Source organism: Lycium barbarum, chromosome 2 (assembly GCF_019175385.1).
Source record: "Lycium barbarum isolate Lr01 chromosome 2, ASM1917538v2, whole genome shotgun sequence".
Taxonomy (NCBI): Eukaryota; Viridiplantae; Streptophyta; class Magnoliopsida; order Solanales; family Solanaceae; genus Lycium; species Lycium barbarum.
Genome location: NC_083338.1, coordinates 135,011,828 through 135,028,474, shown reverse-complemented (window position 1 = coordinate 135,028,474; position 16,647 = coordinate 135,011,828). Strand labels below are relative to the sequence as shown.

Sequence of the window (16,647 nt, the reverse complement as noted above, 5' to 3'; positions counted from 1 at the left end):
TTTGCTCATTTTATTTTTACTTTTATTGTAGGAGAACATGAAACGCTATGTCAGAGATCTCCTGAGCAAAAAGCGAATGGTCGCGTTTCTTGTGGTGGATAGCCTACAGAAATCCATATTGGACCTTGAGGTAACCACTGATTTTTTTTTCTTTTTTGCATTAGGTCCTCGATCTTATTACTTTTCATGGATCTTGAAGTAAGAAAGTTTCCCAGCATGATTGGTTCTTTCACCCTTTTTTCCAGGAAGCTACCTTTCAGGGTGGAGAAGTTAAGCTTTCAAAGTATTTGGATTCATTCCCATTCCCTTACTATGTTGTGCTCAAAAACATTGAAGCACTTCCCAGGACGCTTGCTGATTTGTTAAGACAGGTGACTATACTACAACTGGCAATTGCTCTCTTTCAATTCGAGATTTGTTTTACGAGTTCTGATTATTGTCGATAACTAAGTACTAATCATGATCATGGTTTTTCAAAACGCAGTGGTTTGAACTTATGCAACACTCGAGGGAATAGGTTGCCAAATTTTACGTGTCAAAACCCCGAGAGGGATATACGTGTACATAATACCTTTCTTGGCCTTTTGGCTCATATAAGTGTACAGATGATAGCAGAAGCTTGGTAAATCACATCCTCGCAATCCATCTCCTCACCGGATGACAAGACAGTACAGCTTTGCTTGGCTTGAGCTTTATTTTTTCTGCTTTCGGAGGGGGTGAGGGTGGTGGAGGGACGAGTGTTTTTGTATAGCTGTAAGGCAAAATGTCCTCTTCCGACCTTCTTGTCATGTTGTGACTATATGGAAACTTACAGTATAGTGCAGAGGTTTAAATATGCAAAGCTTTATCTTCTGATCAGTTACGTGCCTTGAAATTTAATGATAAACAATCTGGTGGTTTTTTTTTTTTTTTTTTTGGTGCCGATAAAGCTTTTACAAATTCATGGGAATCCCAGATTCTAGCGATTCAATCATGTAAATGTTCTTGCTAAATCTTGGTGACGCGGAATGCAACTTTGACAAGGTGAAACATGAAGGAGTATTAAGCTTCATCATTTTATACCCGAACACTAAAATCAATGAGAAAAAGTCCAAATGGTTCTGTTGTTTTTTACTTTGACTTAAAATAATCCTTTATATTTATGTGGAACTCGAATAGTCATGTACTTTAATTCCAAACCGAACTTTCATTAGATTTGTAACAAAGACTAATCTGACATTCGACTCACCGGTTTTGTCCAAATTCAAGCCCTTATTCTTGCTTCCTCTCATGTACGACCAAGGATCAACTTTGTTCTTCTCAATTAAAATATCTTTTAAATCAGAATCGCATATCATAATCTTATCAATATTGTACTGTTGCATGATCAAGAAGCTAGCCATTGTGAGCATTGACCCATTGTTAGGAACAATGCTGTAAAAAATGGAAAACATTTCTGTAAAGTAACATACCATGCTTGCATTACACTTGGCTCTAGCCTTCATGAATAATGAACTCAAAAGATTCCTCGATATTCCATTATTGCAATTTATTTATTAAAATCTCTCTACCCCTTTCCTACTTTGATTTGACAAATTTGTACATTGGAGTCTCGATAATTTAGGAGAAGAATGAATTTTTTCTGTTTCTTGTTTAACAAAGTGATGATTTTTCCTTTGCTGAGCAAATATTAAACCTCACGTGAGGTTGTCTCAGTTAAATACCAACCAGAAGTTTGCATCACTTTGTTAAAAACATATGGATAATTAATGCTCCACATAAAAGATGTAAAACAATGTTGATCCAAAGTGCCAAAAAAGTGAAATATCTTGGACCTATTCTCCAAAATAAATCCTGCTAAAGTCCTAACTGTGATTTTAAAAACAAACATGTACTTTCTTTTTCTTTTTTGCTTCTCTTACTTGGACTTCAAGAGCTGTCACTTGCTCATCTGTTCAAAACTTATCCTCGGAAGCTAGAACTATGCAGCATGCCAAGTTATGAATAACGTTAAAAACTTTGTTCGGGTTCATCCTTAACGTATATACGTGTCATAACGAAGTAAACGTGGCTAAGATATAAGCAACCAACACATATTACAAGTGACAGCAAAACGTAGACATACCTTCGAAACACACAAATATATGCATTAGTATATATATATATGTAAGCCATTTCAGAATATACAACAAAGTGCTAGTAAGAAATTGGTGGTGTAATTGTGAAAATATTATGGCTTCATCAGTAGGACCATGGATGGGTGGTGGACGTCGACGTGGAGGTGGAGATTGGGCCAGCCCATTTTCTTCTGATTTATGGGATCCTTTTGGTGTGGGCTTTGGTGGTGGATGGGGCTTGAGGCGTAGTGCTGGTGGGGATGATGATGTTTCTGCCTTGGCCCATGCTAGTGTTGATTGGTGTGAAACTGATAAAGCTCATGTTTTTCGTGTTGATCTTCCTGGTTAACCATCCTATCTCTTCATACTTCTTCTTCTTTTGTTTCTTTCTGCGTACTAAAAGAATTGTTGTACTACGAACTACGAAGTTGATGCTCTTGAGTGAGTTAGTTTTGTTATACTTGTAGTGTGATTTTGAGAGGACGTGTAATATTTAACATTTTACTTGTGTTTTTTTTCTTTTTCTAAGAAACAATAAAAAAAAAAAGAGTTCCTTGAAGTTCAACATAGAAAAAGTAATTTTCATGAAGTTTGTGTTTGGACTCCAATATATTGGGGGGGGGGGGGGGGGGGGGGGGAACTGAAGATTTATGAAAGTTAGTGCTTCCGCCTTCCTGTACCCCAACTTATGATGTTCTAATTTACTTAATACTTTTTATTATAAAGGGTCAGTTGAACAAAGTGTATAATGTATGAAAAAACACATTTAGAATGTATGTTAAAGTTCACAGAGTTTAGATAATTCTCGCAAAAGTGAAAAATCTCACCTAAATTGAGACGGTATATAAGAGCACTTCTTTCAAGTAAGTATTTATGTAATGAGTATTTATATATTTTTCTTGAATTTCAAATGCTGAAGTAGGTACTCATTGAAGTAATATTTATATTCGTTGTGGCTTCTTAAATGGCAGGGGTGAAGAAGGAAGACCTGAAGGTGCAGATTGAGGATGATAACATACTGGAGATAAGTGGTGAAAAAGTAAAAGAAGAAGAACAAGGCACTGACAAGTGGCACCACGTGGAGCGCAGCCGTGGCAGCTTCCGTCGAAGATTCCGGCTGCCTGAAAATGCCAATGTGGAAGGCATCAGTTGTGGGCTTGAGCATGGAGTTTTAACTGTGAATGTGCCCAAGAAGGAAACACAAGAGGTTCCAAAAAATGTGAAGTCCATAGATATTGCTTAGATTACTTGGACTTGGGTTTGGAGTAGTGTGTAGTATTACTAGTTTGGCTTTGCTTTCCTTGTTAATAGTGTGTGTAAGTTTATAATGTGTGTATGTAGAATAGTGTGTGCCAGTTTATAATGTGTGTATGTAGCGCCTTTAAATAAGTGAGAGTCGATGCTATCAGTGTATATTTTTGTTTTTTTCGTAGTTTATCGGTTGTATATACTAATATATGAAATCTGTTTTTTGGCTTTTTTGCACATATGTTTCCTAGTATGTTGTCCAATTAAATCACGTCATGTGCCAAGCTGATTTTGATTAGTTCACAGTTCAGAAATGGTGGTGGAAGATTGTTTGGCAGATATGGGATTTTATGTAAACGGGGAAATGGATGAACATAATTCTTTACTCCCTATTTTCTCGTTTATTTTCAGATCTAAAATAAAGATCTTAATGGAACAGAGCCTTTTAATCTAATGAACTCGACGTTCTTCTAGGCTTAGGCTTGGATATCATCACCTGGTAAAAACAGAGAATATGACAAAGCAGCAACTAATAGACAACCTCAACAGGTTCAAAACCTTTCTCAATTGATGCTTTGACAGCATCCACCACAAGTTGTGTCTTTCTACTAATTATTGGCCACTTGTTCTCTGGTTTACAACATTGCCCTCTGATACTTTCAACAAGGTTAGAGAACTCCTTTACCATGAGAGCCTCTTGAGGTAGATCTGTGCTGACTTCTTGCTCACTTGGTGCAGGATATATCGCTAGCAGAAGTTCACCAAACTTCGAACCTTCCACCGTGTAAAATGGAGCAACATTTTCTTGAAACGGAATTACAAAGTCATGGACCCGCAGGTTTCCGTGGTTCCACTAACAACGATATCCATGGACATATTGGTTAGAAATGAACAATGAAAAGTTGCTACCCTTCCATCTTTCCAACTCAAAGAAGCGCCACAAGATAGGATAACTCCAGCTTCATTTAATTCTGGATCGCGCAGAGCTGTTACTGTTTTGGGCAGTTCGTAATCAGTAGCCCACAATATAGCGCGAATACTGTACCAACCAGCATCGCCTAGAGCGCCCAGGGCATCAAGATCGGGCTTCACACGAATGTGACTCAGCGGGGGCAAGAAAGGTAAAAGTGCTGTGTACCTGTTAATAAAACAGAAGATCATCTTCAGGGATCCATACTCGAAATTCAAGTCCATACTTGGATTAAAGAGGAAAGAGAAGTTGGTAGGGAAAGGTAGCAAGATCGATCATAAGCTTTCATTTGGGTTCTCGCAACTCCCATTTAACTCTTACTTTTTTTTGCATCAATTCTACAGAACGCACTAGAATCTTGAAGTTAATTTGGAATATGCCACCAATTAGGTAGGTAGGCATAAAACAAAGCATTGTCACCCCACACATCCATCGACAGACGACAGCCCCTTAAACTTGTCTATAAATTTCATTTAGACACTTAAACTATGACTTAATTATTTTAATTGATCACATGATAAAGTGTTTCCATTATACACTTCCGATCCAAATTTTAAAGAAACTCATATGCATGCTCTCTAGTGCACATTACGTTAGGTAAGTTAACCACTTGAACTTTGTGTTTTATACCCGCTACATCAAATTTGAGAATCTATAATTAAAAAGTCCAATGGCCCTTAGTCCAAAACACAAGGCCATAACTTGCAATTCACTTTAGGCTTACGATACAACTTACATCCATATTGGACATTTTCGCTGTAACCAAGAACTTGAAAGCAGCGAGAGGGTGAAACTACTACAAAGAAGCATGTGTAGAATATAATGTTAGAGGAAGATAAAACATCTAACAGAATTAACAAATTGCAGTAATCTAGCAAATTTTTACTCCCTAAACAGTTCATCATAGGCCATATTCCTCTGTTCCCCGCCTTTCCAACAATAGTAACTATTCACTACCACCTTTTTATTTTTATTTTCAAATTAGCAAAAAAAAAAAAATGTTCAAAGTGGATCATAAAATCAAACAGAAAAGTAGTCCAAACGATACAGAGCCGTATCTCAGTAGTTTCACGAGTACAAACAAAAAAACAGAAAATATACCGATTTGAGCATTCCAAAGCGTTGAGAATCAGACAGGAACTCCTTCATTTCAGCAGTACGAGGCTGATGCATCCATGTACTGCACTCCATTCAATTCACTCCTCCAGTATCACATCCAACTCCTTCACGTTTAACGCAACTGGCTTTTCCAGCAAAACATGCTTCTTCTTTTGGGCTGCCAACACAGCCCACTTTAAATGCAGGCTTGTAGGAAGAGGAACGTAAACAGCATCAACTTCCTGGTCATCCAAAACGGCCTCATAACTCCCGTAAATTTTCGTTGTTGATGGATAATTGTTTTCTTTAGCAAAGGCTGTTGCTTTTTCGATCGTACGGCTGCCTATGGCGGAGCGAGTGTGATGGCGCGTGATACTTTTCGAGCTATATTAGGGCAACCTAATATGCCGAAACGCACCGGTACCCGTGACTGGCGGACCATATATTTGTATTAAAATTTTTATCAAATATGTACAAATTATTAATTAAGAATCCATTAATTTTAAAAAAAAAAAAAAAATTCCGAACCCATAAGCTTCGAATCCTATCTCCGCCTCTAGTGACTGCTCACACATCTTTTTCTACTGTGGCGCAGTGAGTTCAAATAAGTTTTGGCCAAGTGATGACTGAACACTGAAGTAATGCAATGGCTTTAATATATTAATAGAATCTTAAACGTGACTTGAACACAACTTAGACACTTTCCGTTTCAATTTTTGAAAAACATTTGCACTTGTTCTCAAACATCTATTAATGAAACTTTTAGCTTATTGAGACTAATTTGTATTATTAAAGGATGTGACATATTTTAAGTAATTAACTTATCTAGTAATATACGTTTAAACATAAAAAATAAAAAAAAAATAAAAAAAAAAAATTTAAGTCGAAAGTAATTCGAGTTGCTAGGTATCTCCTTCACCATCCACCTACCTATGATTTGTGCAAAAAGAAAATGATTCACCTACTCATGGTCAGTTGAATGGTTTTTGAGATTCACAAAAAACAAATTGTATAGGTACAGTGATCTAGTTCGTACGCTAATACCATATTTTAATCTGTTGTAGCATTTTTTTATATGCTCCTAAGTATTATTTATCAAGAACCGTTATTAAAGTCTTTAAACATTAAAGTAATTGAACAGTTGAAAGTCATAAAAAAAGAAGACTTCCCAATTTCCGGTCTTTTTATACAGTCTTATCTGTTTATTATTTCTGTATATCTCGTATAAAATAATACATATATTCTCACATAATTTTATGATCAATTATCTTTTATCTCCAACCAAATATTTTATAATTAGTTATGCGACCAACCATCATTTTTTCTTATGAAGCCAGCCACACATTTATCTTGAGATGTTATTGGTGATCCAATTATAAAAAGAAAAATAACAAGAAGAAAGCAAAAAAGAACGAAAAAAGAAAAGAAAAGAAAAGAAAGGAGCAAGTACCTCGAGATCAAACTACAGAATTAGTAAATTATCCAAGTTGAACGCAAAGAAGAGTACAAGTTGGATAAGGTCTTTACCACTAGACTATATTTTTCCCAAGTCTTGTATGGTGGCATATTACTAGTAAATAGTAACCATTCCAAAGACTCAATACAAGTTTGACACACTGTCAACAAACTGAGATTACAATATTGGAAGAAGCCAACATCGCCTTTATTCAGAAATACAACAGCCAAAATACACTAATACAGCATTCAGATACAACAACATAGCATTCGATTTCGCAGAGAACATAATAACAGACAAGCTAATAGACAACCTCAACAGGCTGAAAACCCTTGTCAATTGATGCCTTGACAGCATCAACCACAAGTTGTGTCTTTCTACTAATTGTTGGCCACTTCTTCTCTGGTTTAGAGCCTCCTCCTTTGATACTTGCAACCAGGTTAGAGAACTCCTTTACCATGAGAGCCTCTTGAGGAAGATCTGTGCCGACTTTTTGCTCAGTTGGTTCAGGATGAATCGATGTACAAAGTTCACCAAACCTTGAACCTTCCTCCGTATAAAATGGAGCAACATTTTCTTGAAACGGAATTACAAAGTCATGGACCCGAAAGTGTCCTTTGGATCCACTAGCAATGATATCCATGGCCAAATTGGTTAAAAACGAACAATAGAAAGTTGCCACCCTTCCATCTTCCCAACTCAAAGAAGCGCCACAAGATAGGATAACTCCAGCTTCATTAAATTCTGGATCACGCAGAGCTGTCACTGTTCTGGGCAATTCGTAATCAGTAGTCCACAAGATTGCACGAATACTGTACCAACCAGCATCACCTAGAGCACCTAGAGCGTCAAGATCAGGCTTTACACGAATGTCATTCTTAAGAAATTCTGTGTCACCAAGATAAGCAAATGTGCTGTGCACCTGTTAATAAAAAATAAGACCATCTTCAGGGATCCCTACGGGAAGAGTCAGTGCCCATATATACTTGGATTAAAGAGCAAACAGAAGCTGGGTAGGAAAAGGCAGTAAACTCAGAAGCCTTCACTTGGGTTCTCGCAACTCTGATAAAGTATTCTGCATCAATTCTGCTTTCTTTTTGTAGACACCTAATTTTGTTAATTTTTTTTTTTTTTGTATGACATGAGAACCTGCAGCTGCTACCCTTTGGGTGCGCACAGAGTAAACCCAGCTCCTGTGTAATAGCTCGCAAACCATACAGGAGAGATAACCCACATATGCAAGTCCCGTGCGACGAACTTGACCCAAAAGGCAAATCCCCTGCTGTCGTAGACAAGGCACCTAATTTTGTTAACTTCTTTCCTTCTAACCATATTTTAGCGTCTAAATATTTTTTTCTTAGGTTGAACCTCACTTTTCTTTTTCTTTTAATCACTAAAGTCTCCATCTCGAACCTCGAGTTGAGATATCATATAACCAAACGTATAGTACATTATAGGGGAGTCAATACTTTCTCTATACTACAGTCTACATTACAGCTTTGAGCATGTGCATATTGAACACTTCTACCACATAAATCGAGGATGAAAACTTTACATTTGACAGATTACCCCAAAAAAAGTGCTATACTCAGTTATCATTTAGCCTTTTCTTGGTCGGATCCTGAAGTTGGCATTTGCATTTAATCGGTATTCAGAGTAGCTTTTACACGCTTTGAAAAGGAAAAAGCTTCAAGATTTACTTTTGCACTCACTTTTAGTTAATTTCACTTTAGATGAAATTGGTAATTACCAAAAAACAGTCTCACGTGCTATTTTTCGGATTTTATGACATTAGTATTTTGAGCTTTAATTAGCTCTTAATTTGTTTGTTAGCAAAGGAAAATAGAAAAAATAGAAAGAAAGAAAAAATACTCCTATATGGTTTCGTTTAAGTTAGTACTGTACGATTTTAGGCCTTAGGCTTTCAATGTAATATATTGAATGCTTTACATTTTGTTCCAATTATTTGATTTTAAGTTTGGTATCGTTATTTAATTCTTATGGTACTTTCTAGTTTCTAGTTATTTAAGTAATTCTTACAGTACTTCCTTTTCGTCTCCAATAAAATTAATCCACCTCATTACCCCCAAAAAATCCTTATCATTTTTCACGACTCTTCTATGTATTTCCCACCAAATTAAAAGGACCAGCAATAGTAAAATTTGGGCCCCATTTTTTCCGATCACTATAATTGTTTTTATCGTCGAATCAAAACACAATTACAGTAGTACTTAGTACACAAATTAAAAAAAAAAAATTAACCAAAAAACAAAAAGATTACCGATTTGAGTTGTCCAAAACGCTGAGAATCAGAGATGAATTCTTTCATCTTAACAGTACGAGGATGATGCATCCACATAGTAGAATCCATATACTGCACCCCATTCAATTCACACTCCTCCAGTATGATATCCAGCTCCTTCACGTTTAGCGCAACGGGCTTTTCCAGCAAAACATGCTTCTTCTTTTGGGCCGCCAATACAGCCCACTTTAAATGCAGGCTTGTTGGAAGAGGAACATAAACAGCATCAACTTCAGGGTCATCCAAAACGGCCTCATAACTCCCGTAAATCTTAGTAGTTGATGGATAATTGTTTTCTTTAGCGAAAGCTGTTGCTTTTTCGATCGTACGGCTACCGATTGCGCAGATAATAGCGTTTGGAGCGAGTGTGATGGCGCGTGATACTTTGCGAGCTATGTTAGCGCAGCCTAATATGCCGAAACGTATAGGTGATGACCCTGCCATTTTATTTTATTTTTTTGTTAAAGAAGGAAAGTGTGAGGAGTGTGGATAGTGGAAGAGAAAATCAACTAATGATATTTATAGTGTGAGGAGGAGTCCCGACCCCCAAAAAAAAAAAAAAATCTTTTGAATCAAAATACACCAAAAAAAAAAAAAAAGTTAAGACAAAAATACCTTTAGCGCATTAAATGACTTAACCGTAATGGCGCGGTTAAGTCCTTTAATGCAGTAAAATACTGCGCTAAAGGTACCTAACAAAAAAAATAAAAATAAAATTTTTTATAACGCAATAAAATACTGCGCTAAAGGTACCCAGTAAAAAAAATAAAAATAAAAATTTCTATAACGCAGTAAAATACTATATTATAGAAACAGTTAAAAAAAATTGGCCAACTTTATTTTTTGCAACACTTAGTGTTTTTTTCCATACTTTGACCAACGATTAGTCATGTGTCAAGATTCCGAAACGTTAATAGAACCTGATATTTTTTTCTGCGTACAACAATGTAGGCTCAATATATCAAGGATACGTAAATGTTCGGATGGTCATTTTAGGGATTGAAAAGGTACTCGAAGTAAATTTTGTTTGAAAACTTTAGATTTAAGTGTATTTTAGTCAACTTTATATGTCGAGAAAATTAGTCAGCTTTATTTTAAAAAATTGAAACCACAAAAGTGAAATTAGCATTCACAGATACATTGCCCCGGAATTTTTACGTTAAAATCTATTGCGTATCATCGTATTATAAGTAAAGAAAACTAAAAACTTCAAGCCAATTTGGAAGAAAATTGAAATAGAATAGGATAACAAGTGTTTTTTTAAAAGTTGGCTCGGCCAAACCGCCTTGTGGCCGTTTGTCTGCGTAGATCACGAAAAAATACGCAAGATCAAAAAAAAAATCGCGTAAAACGGACATCCCAGCGCAAAGTTATGATTATCTAAAGTTTGACCACTTTACAACTTTTCACCTTATATTTTTTAGAATTAGATTTATATTCAAAATAAAGTTATGTCTTGATTAAAAAATAACACGCTTAAATCAAAACCTTAAAAAATAAAACACTTAAACCTAAAGTTTCCAAACAAAACTTACTTCGGGTGCCTTTTTAACCCCTAAAACGACGATCCGAACGTTTACGTATCCATGATGTATTGAGCCTACATTATAGTACGCAGAAAAAAATATCAGGTTTTATATAAAATATTGACGTTTCGAAGTCTTGACACACGAATAATCGTTGGTCAAAGTATGGAAAAAACACTAAGTGTTGCAAAGAAAAGATTTATTAAAATAAGATGCTGCGATCTTTTTATGAAAAAACACTAAGTGTTTTTTAAGTGTGTTATTTTTTAATGCGTAAGTTGAAAAAAAAATCGCGTAAATCGGACGTCCGAACGCAAAAAATCGCGTATATTCAAAATAAAGTTACGCTTTAAAAAATAGCACACTTAAATCTAAACCCTAAAAATAAAAAACTTTAAGCTAATGACAACAAGTCTTCAAACAAAAATGGACGTCTATGTATATAGAACACTTAAACCTAAAGTTTTCAAACAAAACTTACTTCGGGCACCTTTTCAACCCCTAAGATGACGATCCGAACGTTTACGTATCCTTGATGTATTGAGCCTACATTATTGTACGCAGAAAAAAAATATCAGGTTTTATATAAAATATTGACGTTTCGGAGTTTTGACACACGACTAATCGTTGGTCAAAGTATGAAAAAAATAACCAAGTGTTGGAAAAAATAAAGTTGACCAATTTATCATTTAAGCTATTGTTTTTGTCATATAGGAATCTTATGAGTAGCAGTAGTTGTAAGGTTTAGAAAAATATGGACATTTTTTTTTATAAGACCTTAGATCCCATGATTTTTTAAGAAAGTCCTTGAGACCTTCTAGTTTTATAGATTATTTTACAGAAAACTCTTTTATTGTAAATATAAAGGACTTGTACATAAATATTATTTACACATTAATCTTTAGGAGATTAGTATATAGATGGGGTGACCATTTATTTATAAATCAATCAAGAAAATCATTCAAGTCTTGAATAATATAAAAAAAATTGACAAATTTCTCATCTTCCTTATAATCTAGCATATTATTAGTAATTTTGAGTATAGTAAGGCTTACTTAGCATATCAAGAACCATGAGCAAGTCGTGTATAAGAGCATAAGTAAGTTGACAGATACTGCACGGTATGCTTAGTCGAAATCTAACATCGTGACATGTCCCAAAATATGGAATAAGGGCTATGTATAATATAACTGAAATTCGTGTCAAGTCTGAGAGTATTTTTATGATTTTTCCTAAAAGAACTTTAGTGATGTCAAAATGATTTGTTTGTCTCATTCACATCAAACTTAATAAATTTAATTTTAATATTATTAAAAATGATCATTTACAGAACGTTGGATAAAAGAGTAAGAAATTAAAACATTTAAATAATAAATACAAAAAAATATAAATAATTCTCCCTCCGTCTTAATTGACTATGTGGCTTGATTTGAAGTACTAGGGTCAAATTAATTAATATTTGGTGTGAATTCGGGTATAAATTTTTTAATCTTTTGAAACTAAATAAAAAGTATTACAAGTCACAATATGTAATTAGCAATTTAAAATATTTAGAAAGTATTTGAGAAAATTATGGTCAAAGAAAATATCCTTTTAACTCTTCAAAAAGTAACTAAGATGCATAATTATGTAACTAAGATGCATAATTAAATATCTTTCATTTGTTAATTTGATACAAAGATTGAGTAGTTTCACTTGAAAATTTGTGAATTAAACGTTCGTGAGTAATTAGAAATTTCAGTTGAATACATCTTCAAATTAATTCTTCAATATTTCACTCAAAACTTTTATTTGTCGCATGAACTGTTTACAAATACTAAAATTTGTACATGCTACTTTCAAGTCATTCAACTGTATAGCTTACTGCCTGTTTGTGTGTACGTTATTTGTTTGTTTCTTGACGTGATCTCCGTGTGGAAGGAAGCAGAACCATATGGTGGACTTCCAAGAAATGAAGGTCTAAAACACAATTAAATTTGGTAAAATATCCAAAAAAAAATCTTTAGCGCAGTAAAATACTGCGCTAAAGCAGTTAACGGCTCTGTTTCCGTGAACTGCTTTAGCCCAGTATTTTACTGCTCTAAAAGTAGTTTTGTAACTTTTTTTTTTGTTGAGGTATTTTAATTCACTTGATTTTTTATTGAGTCATTTTTGTTCCGGACCCTTTGTCAATTGATATTCCCATAAAGTCCAACACGTGAAACATAGAAGAATATGTCAAGGTTGAAATTTAAATTGCCTATCCTTTCAAGAATATGTGAAGTCTTTCGTTTGAATATTCAGACCATAATTTAAACTTGAAAAGATTTACAATAGTTGAAATTAGAAAAGTAACTAACCATTGACTTGAAAATAAGCTAAGCACGTAGAAAATAAGGCAATTCAAAATGTTAAAATTAGAGAGCACCTAGTACATCAGTTGTATTTAAAGGTATCAAATTTAGCTTTATAACTTTAGACAAGTGATCATTTATTTATTGACTTTATGTAACTCTCTTATGTTAACACCCCTACTCCTAGTGTACCAAGGAGGAATTAAGCTGGATTTTGATTATTTTTATCTTTTTAGTAATTTAAGTTTAAATTATTGCTATCCTTTTGTAAAAAGAAGAAATAAATATTAAAAGAATTGAAACGAAAGAGACACGCACTGAAGGAGAGAAGCGCCGACAGCGTGACCTCGCCGGCCTTCCAGAATATATTAAACATATTAAGTTGAAAGAGGATTTATTGTCCGTGAGAAAAATCCTTAAATATTGCAAAGAATAACCACATACCAAGCTTAGTTTTCTTAAAAAATGTTTATTTTTAAAAAGTGAGGTGTTTGATTATGCTTTTGGGATAAAATAAATTTTTTTGGGGAGTAGCAAAAACTGTTTTTCAAAAGTTAATTAATGTAGCTTTTTCCCGGAAGCATTTTTTTGAAAAATACTTTTGAGAAAAAATACACTTATTATAAGCATTTTTAAAAGTTTGATCAAATACTAATTGATGTTCAAATTTGAAAAAAGCATTTTTCAAATAAGCTCATTTTAAAAACTTGGCCAAAAATGTTATAAATCCATCTTAGCCACCTGTTTCGCATCTCATCATGAGATCATACGATTGGACGAACAATATCTCATCCCTGGGAAATGTGGATAAAATTTAACTTTGGAATGGATCGCCTCTCCTCCAGTATGTAGGATTTCTCCATTTTCTCAAATACTGCCTTACATTCCCGTTTGTCCATGAGAATTATTCACTTTTTTTCGAAAATATTTTTTTGACTTTACGTATTTGGCCATAAAATTTCAAATACAACTTGAAGTTGTATTTAGAATTTGGAAAACAACCAAAACTTGTTTAAGTTGTTTTTCACTTTTTTTCCCCATTTTTTCCACTTTCAATATATTCAAACAACCAAATATAGCACCTTCGGGTGTGGCTGAGTTGGTTTGAGGGGAGGCTTCCTTAAGGGAGGTTGCGGGTTCAAACCCACACCCCCCCCCCCCCCCAAATGCCTTCTCAGTTGAGCCTGTCGCACAGGGCTTGCCTAGTGCGGTTAACCTCCCCTGTGGGGTTTGCAAGCTATTCCACAGTGGGGGGTTTACCCAGTGCGCACCCAACGGGTAGCGGCTGCGGGTTTTCCTGGAGTTTCCAAAAAAAAAAAAAAATCTTTGCAAAAACTATAACACAACTCCATCTTCAACTCCAACTCCAAAATAAAGTGAAAAATATTTAATTTTCATGTCCAAACGCCTACTTAATTTGAGACATGTCTTTTTTCTAATCTAAAGGATCAGATTTATTTAATTAATCAGAAGTGTTCAATTATGGTTAAAAATTATTTTCTTCTCCTCTCTCCCTTCTCAATTTGAGAAAAAAATGTTTCTCCTGAATCTTTCTAAGAAATAGAAAAGTGTAGAACAAGCCACTTTTAGGCCGCAAAAAAGTTCCTTCAATTTTTCATTTTTGGAGTCTAAAAGCTCTAATTGTCTCTTACGACTTACATAAATAATGACATGGCACAATGATTGATTTTTGAGTTCTTGTTGGTAGTGTTGTTTCTTGTAATGGCAATTTTTCTAATTGATTTTGTCATTTTTCGAAGTGATTTGGATTTTTGAGTTCTTGTTGGTAGTATTTGTAATTGTGACAGGTAAAACGACACTTGGATGAATTCTTGGAAGTATGGATTTTGCATCTCAAAAAAATTGTTTGGCCACTCTTACAAAACAATTTCCCCGAGATAACTTTTTATGGTTATATTATCGAAATGTCGTACTCTCACATGTAGATTTTTTTCGAAAAAATAGAATCACTCGTGACTCTCCTCGTATCTCTTCTAATTCAGTTGTTTGTCATCTCTGGCCCATTCTATTTACCAAATATTTTTAGTTTATTTCATCCGACAACTGCACATTTTTAATACACCAAGAATAATATGTACTGAGAACTTCGATAAATTCTTCTTTGGTACGCGCTAGTCATTTGCAAAGCTTTTACAAATTCAAATAAAATCTACATAAATAAAAGTTCAGTTGTTAAAATAGGTGGAGCAATATCTTAGATCCCAGTTAATATGGAAATGTGCTCAATCGATTGATTTGAGTTTTTTATTTTAAAAAAAAATTGATAATCTTGCAGTATTTGCGGTCACAACTGTTTGTGAATGTAAATCGCTTTCCTAATTCTATACATTTCCCACTCCCAACCCCACCCCACCAACAGTTTCAGGCGTATTTGATTTCTTTAATTTTTTTCCTATAATCTGAAGATTATAAAATACAGTTATGTAGTTTCAGCATACAATTGAACATGTTACATGCTGGTTGGAGGAACTAGTTGTTGATACAACAATATTAATTTCTTTAATTTATTGGGGTTACATTTTCTCCGTTCGGTTTCAAAGAAGGACAAGATTTTGGGAAAATCACGAGATTCAAAATTCAACTAGAAAAGAACTACTTGTCCATACAACTAGCTGCCAGTTGTCACCTATGTTTTGTTTTTTTGGTAGAAAAGTTGTCAGCTATCTCTTTACACGAAAAACACTTTTCAAGGATTTGAATCAATAGAAATTATCCTTGAAATTACATATTCTTTTTGTATGTTATGAATAATTTGTATTGGAAAAAAAGATGTTAAGAAAAAGGTAACTATTCACGGTCGGGTGAGATGGTGGTGGGGTGAAAGTGGAAGCAAGATGGGGCGTGAAAAATATGTTATACCCAACTCTCTTTTACTAACGATGGCGGAGCCACATAGAGCCAAGAGTGGTCATCTAAACCCCCTCGGCAGAAAAAAACACTGTTTTTATAAGATTAAAATTATTTTTTATGTGTATATAGTAGATGTTGAATCCTCTTAGACTTCTTCATATGTTTACTTTTTTATATTTTGAACCTCCTCGAAGGAAATTCTGACTCTGCCACTGTTTATTAAGCTTTCTGATTTCTTTCACGCTTTAAATTACTAATATCAATGAAATCTACTTTATAATTACATTTAAAAAAAAAAAAAATCCCGTAACATCTAAGAAACAACGTGGGGCTCTAAAGGATTCAAATTGCATCCCCTCTTTCCCAAACTTTTACATTATTATCTTTTAAAATTCAAATTCGTCCAAATCCTTGCTCTCCTCTTTTTTCTAGATTTGTGGATTGCTACACGAAGTAACAAATACACCAACAACATAACATATTCAATGTAATACACAAGGGAGGTCTGGAGAGGGTAGAATCAGAGTCGGTCGTAGGGTGAAGCCCACAAAGCATGGGCTTTAGGCTCTCACCTTTCGAGGACTCCATTTTGTACATAAAACAGTTCACCTTTTGTAAAAAAAGAAAAAAAAATGTACTATTGCATTGTTTTATTAAAAAGGAAAGAGAACTTGTTAAACCACTTATTTGACCAAAAAAAAGAAGCCCTAAATTCAGATTTTTCGAACGTATAGATAGTGGATGTGA

The 16,647-nt window shown here is 34.4% G+C and overlaps 3 protein-coding genes and 1 pseudogene across 4 annotated transcripts in view; 2 read left to right on the top strand and 2 right to left on the bottom strand.

The window, feature by feature from the left end:
• The window catches only part of LOC132627417 (midasin), a 50,509-nt gene extending 49,605 nt beyond the window's left edge, over positions 1-904 (top strand). For both annotated transcript variants that reach the window (XM_060342760.1, XM_060342759.1), the window contains exons 75-77: positions 32-130; positions 246-371; positions 485-904. In XM_060342760.1, coding sequence (XP_060198743.1) covers positions 32-130; positions 246-371; positions 485-517 — 258 coding nt within the window. In that variant the 3' untranslated portion in view covers positions 518-904. The remainder of the gene's footprint in view (positions 1-31; positions 131-245; positions 372-484) is intronic.
• Positions 905-2,156: 1,252 nt separating this feature from the next.
• On the top strand, positions 2,157-3,581 carry LOC132627416 (16.9 kDa class I heat shock protein 1-like). Its single transcript, XM_060342758.1, has 2 exons — positions 2,157-2,440; positions 3,068-3,581. The coding sequence occupies exons 1-2, from the start codon at positions 2,212-2,214 to the stop codon at positions 3,337-3,339; spliced, it is 501 nt and encodes a 166-aa protein (XP_060198741.1). The 5' UTR covers positions 2,157-2,211; the 3' UTR covers positions 3,340-3,581.
• On the bottom strand, positions 3,067-6,315 carry LOC132627415 (uncharacterized oxidoreductase At4g09670-like; annotated as a pseudogene).
• Positions 6,316-6,863: 548 nt separating this feature from the next.
• LOC132627414 (uncharacterized oxidoreductase At4g09670-like) lies at positions 6,864-9,680 on the bottom strand. The gene is made up of 2 exons (XM_060342757.1): positions 9,150-9,680; positions 6,864-7,790 (listed from the first exon to the last, which is right to left on the bottom strand). Exons 1-2 carry the CDS (start codon positions 9,612-9,614, stop codon positions 7,170-7,172), a joined length of 1,086 nt encoding a protein of 361 aa, XP_060198740.1. The 5' UTR covers positions 9,615-9,680; the 3' UTR covers positions 6,864-7,169.
• Between the last annotated feature and the right edge of the window lie 6,967 nt (positions 9,681-16,647).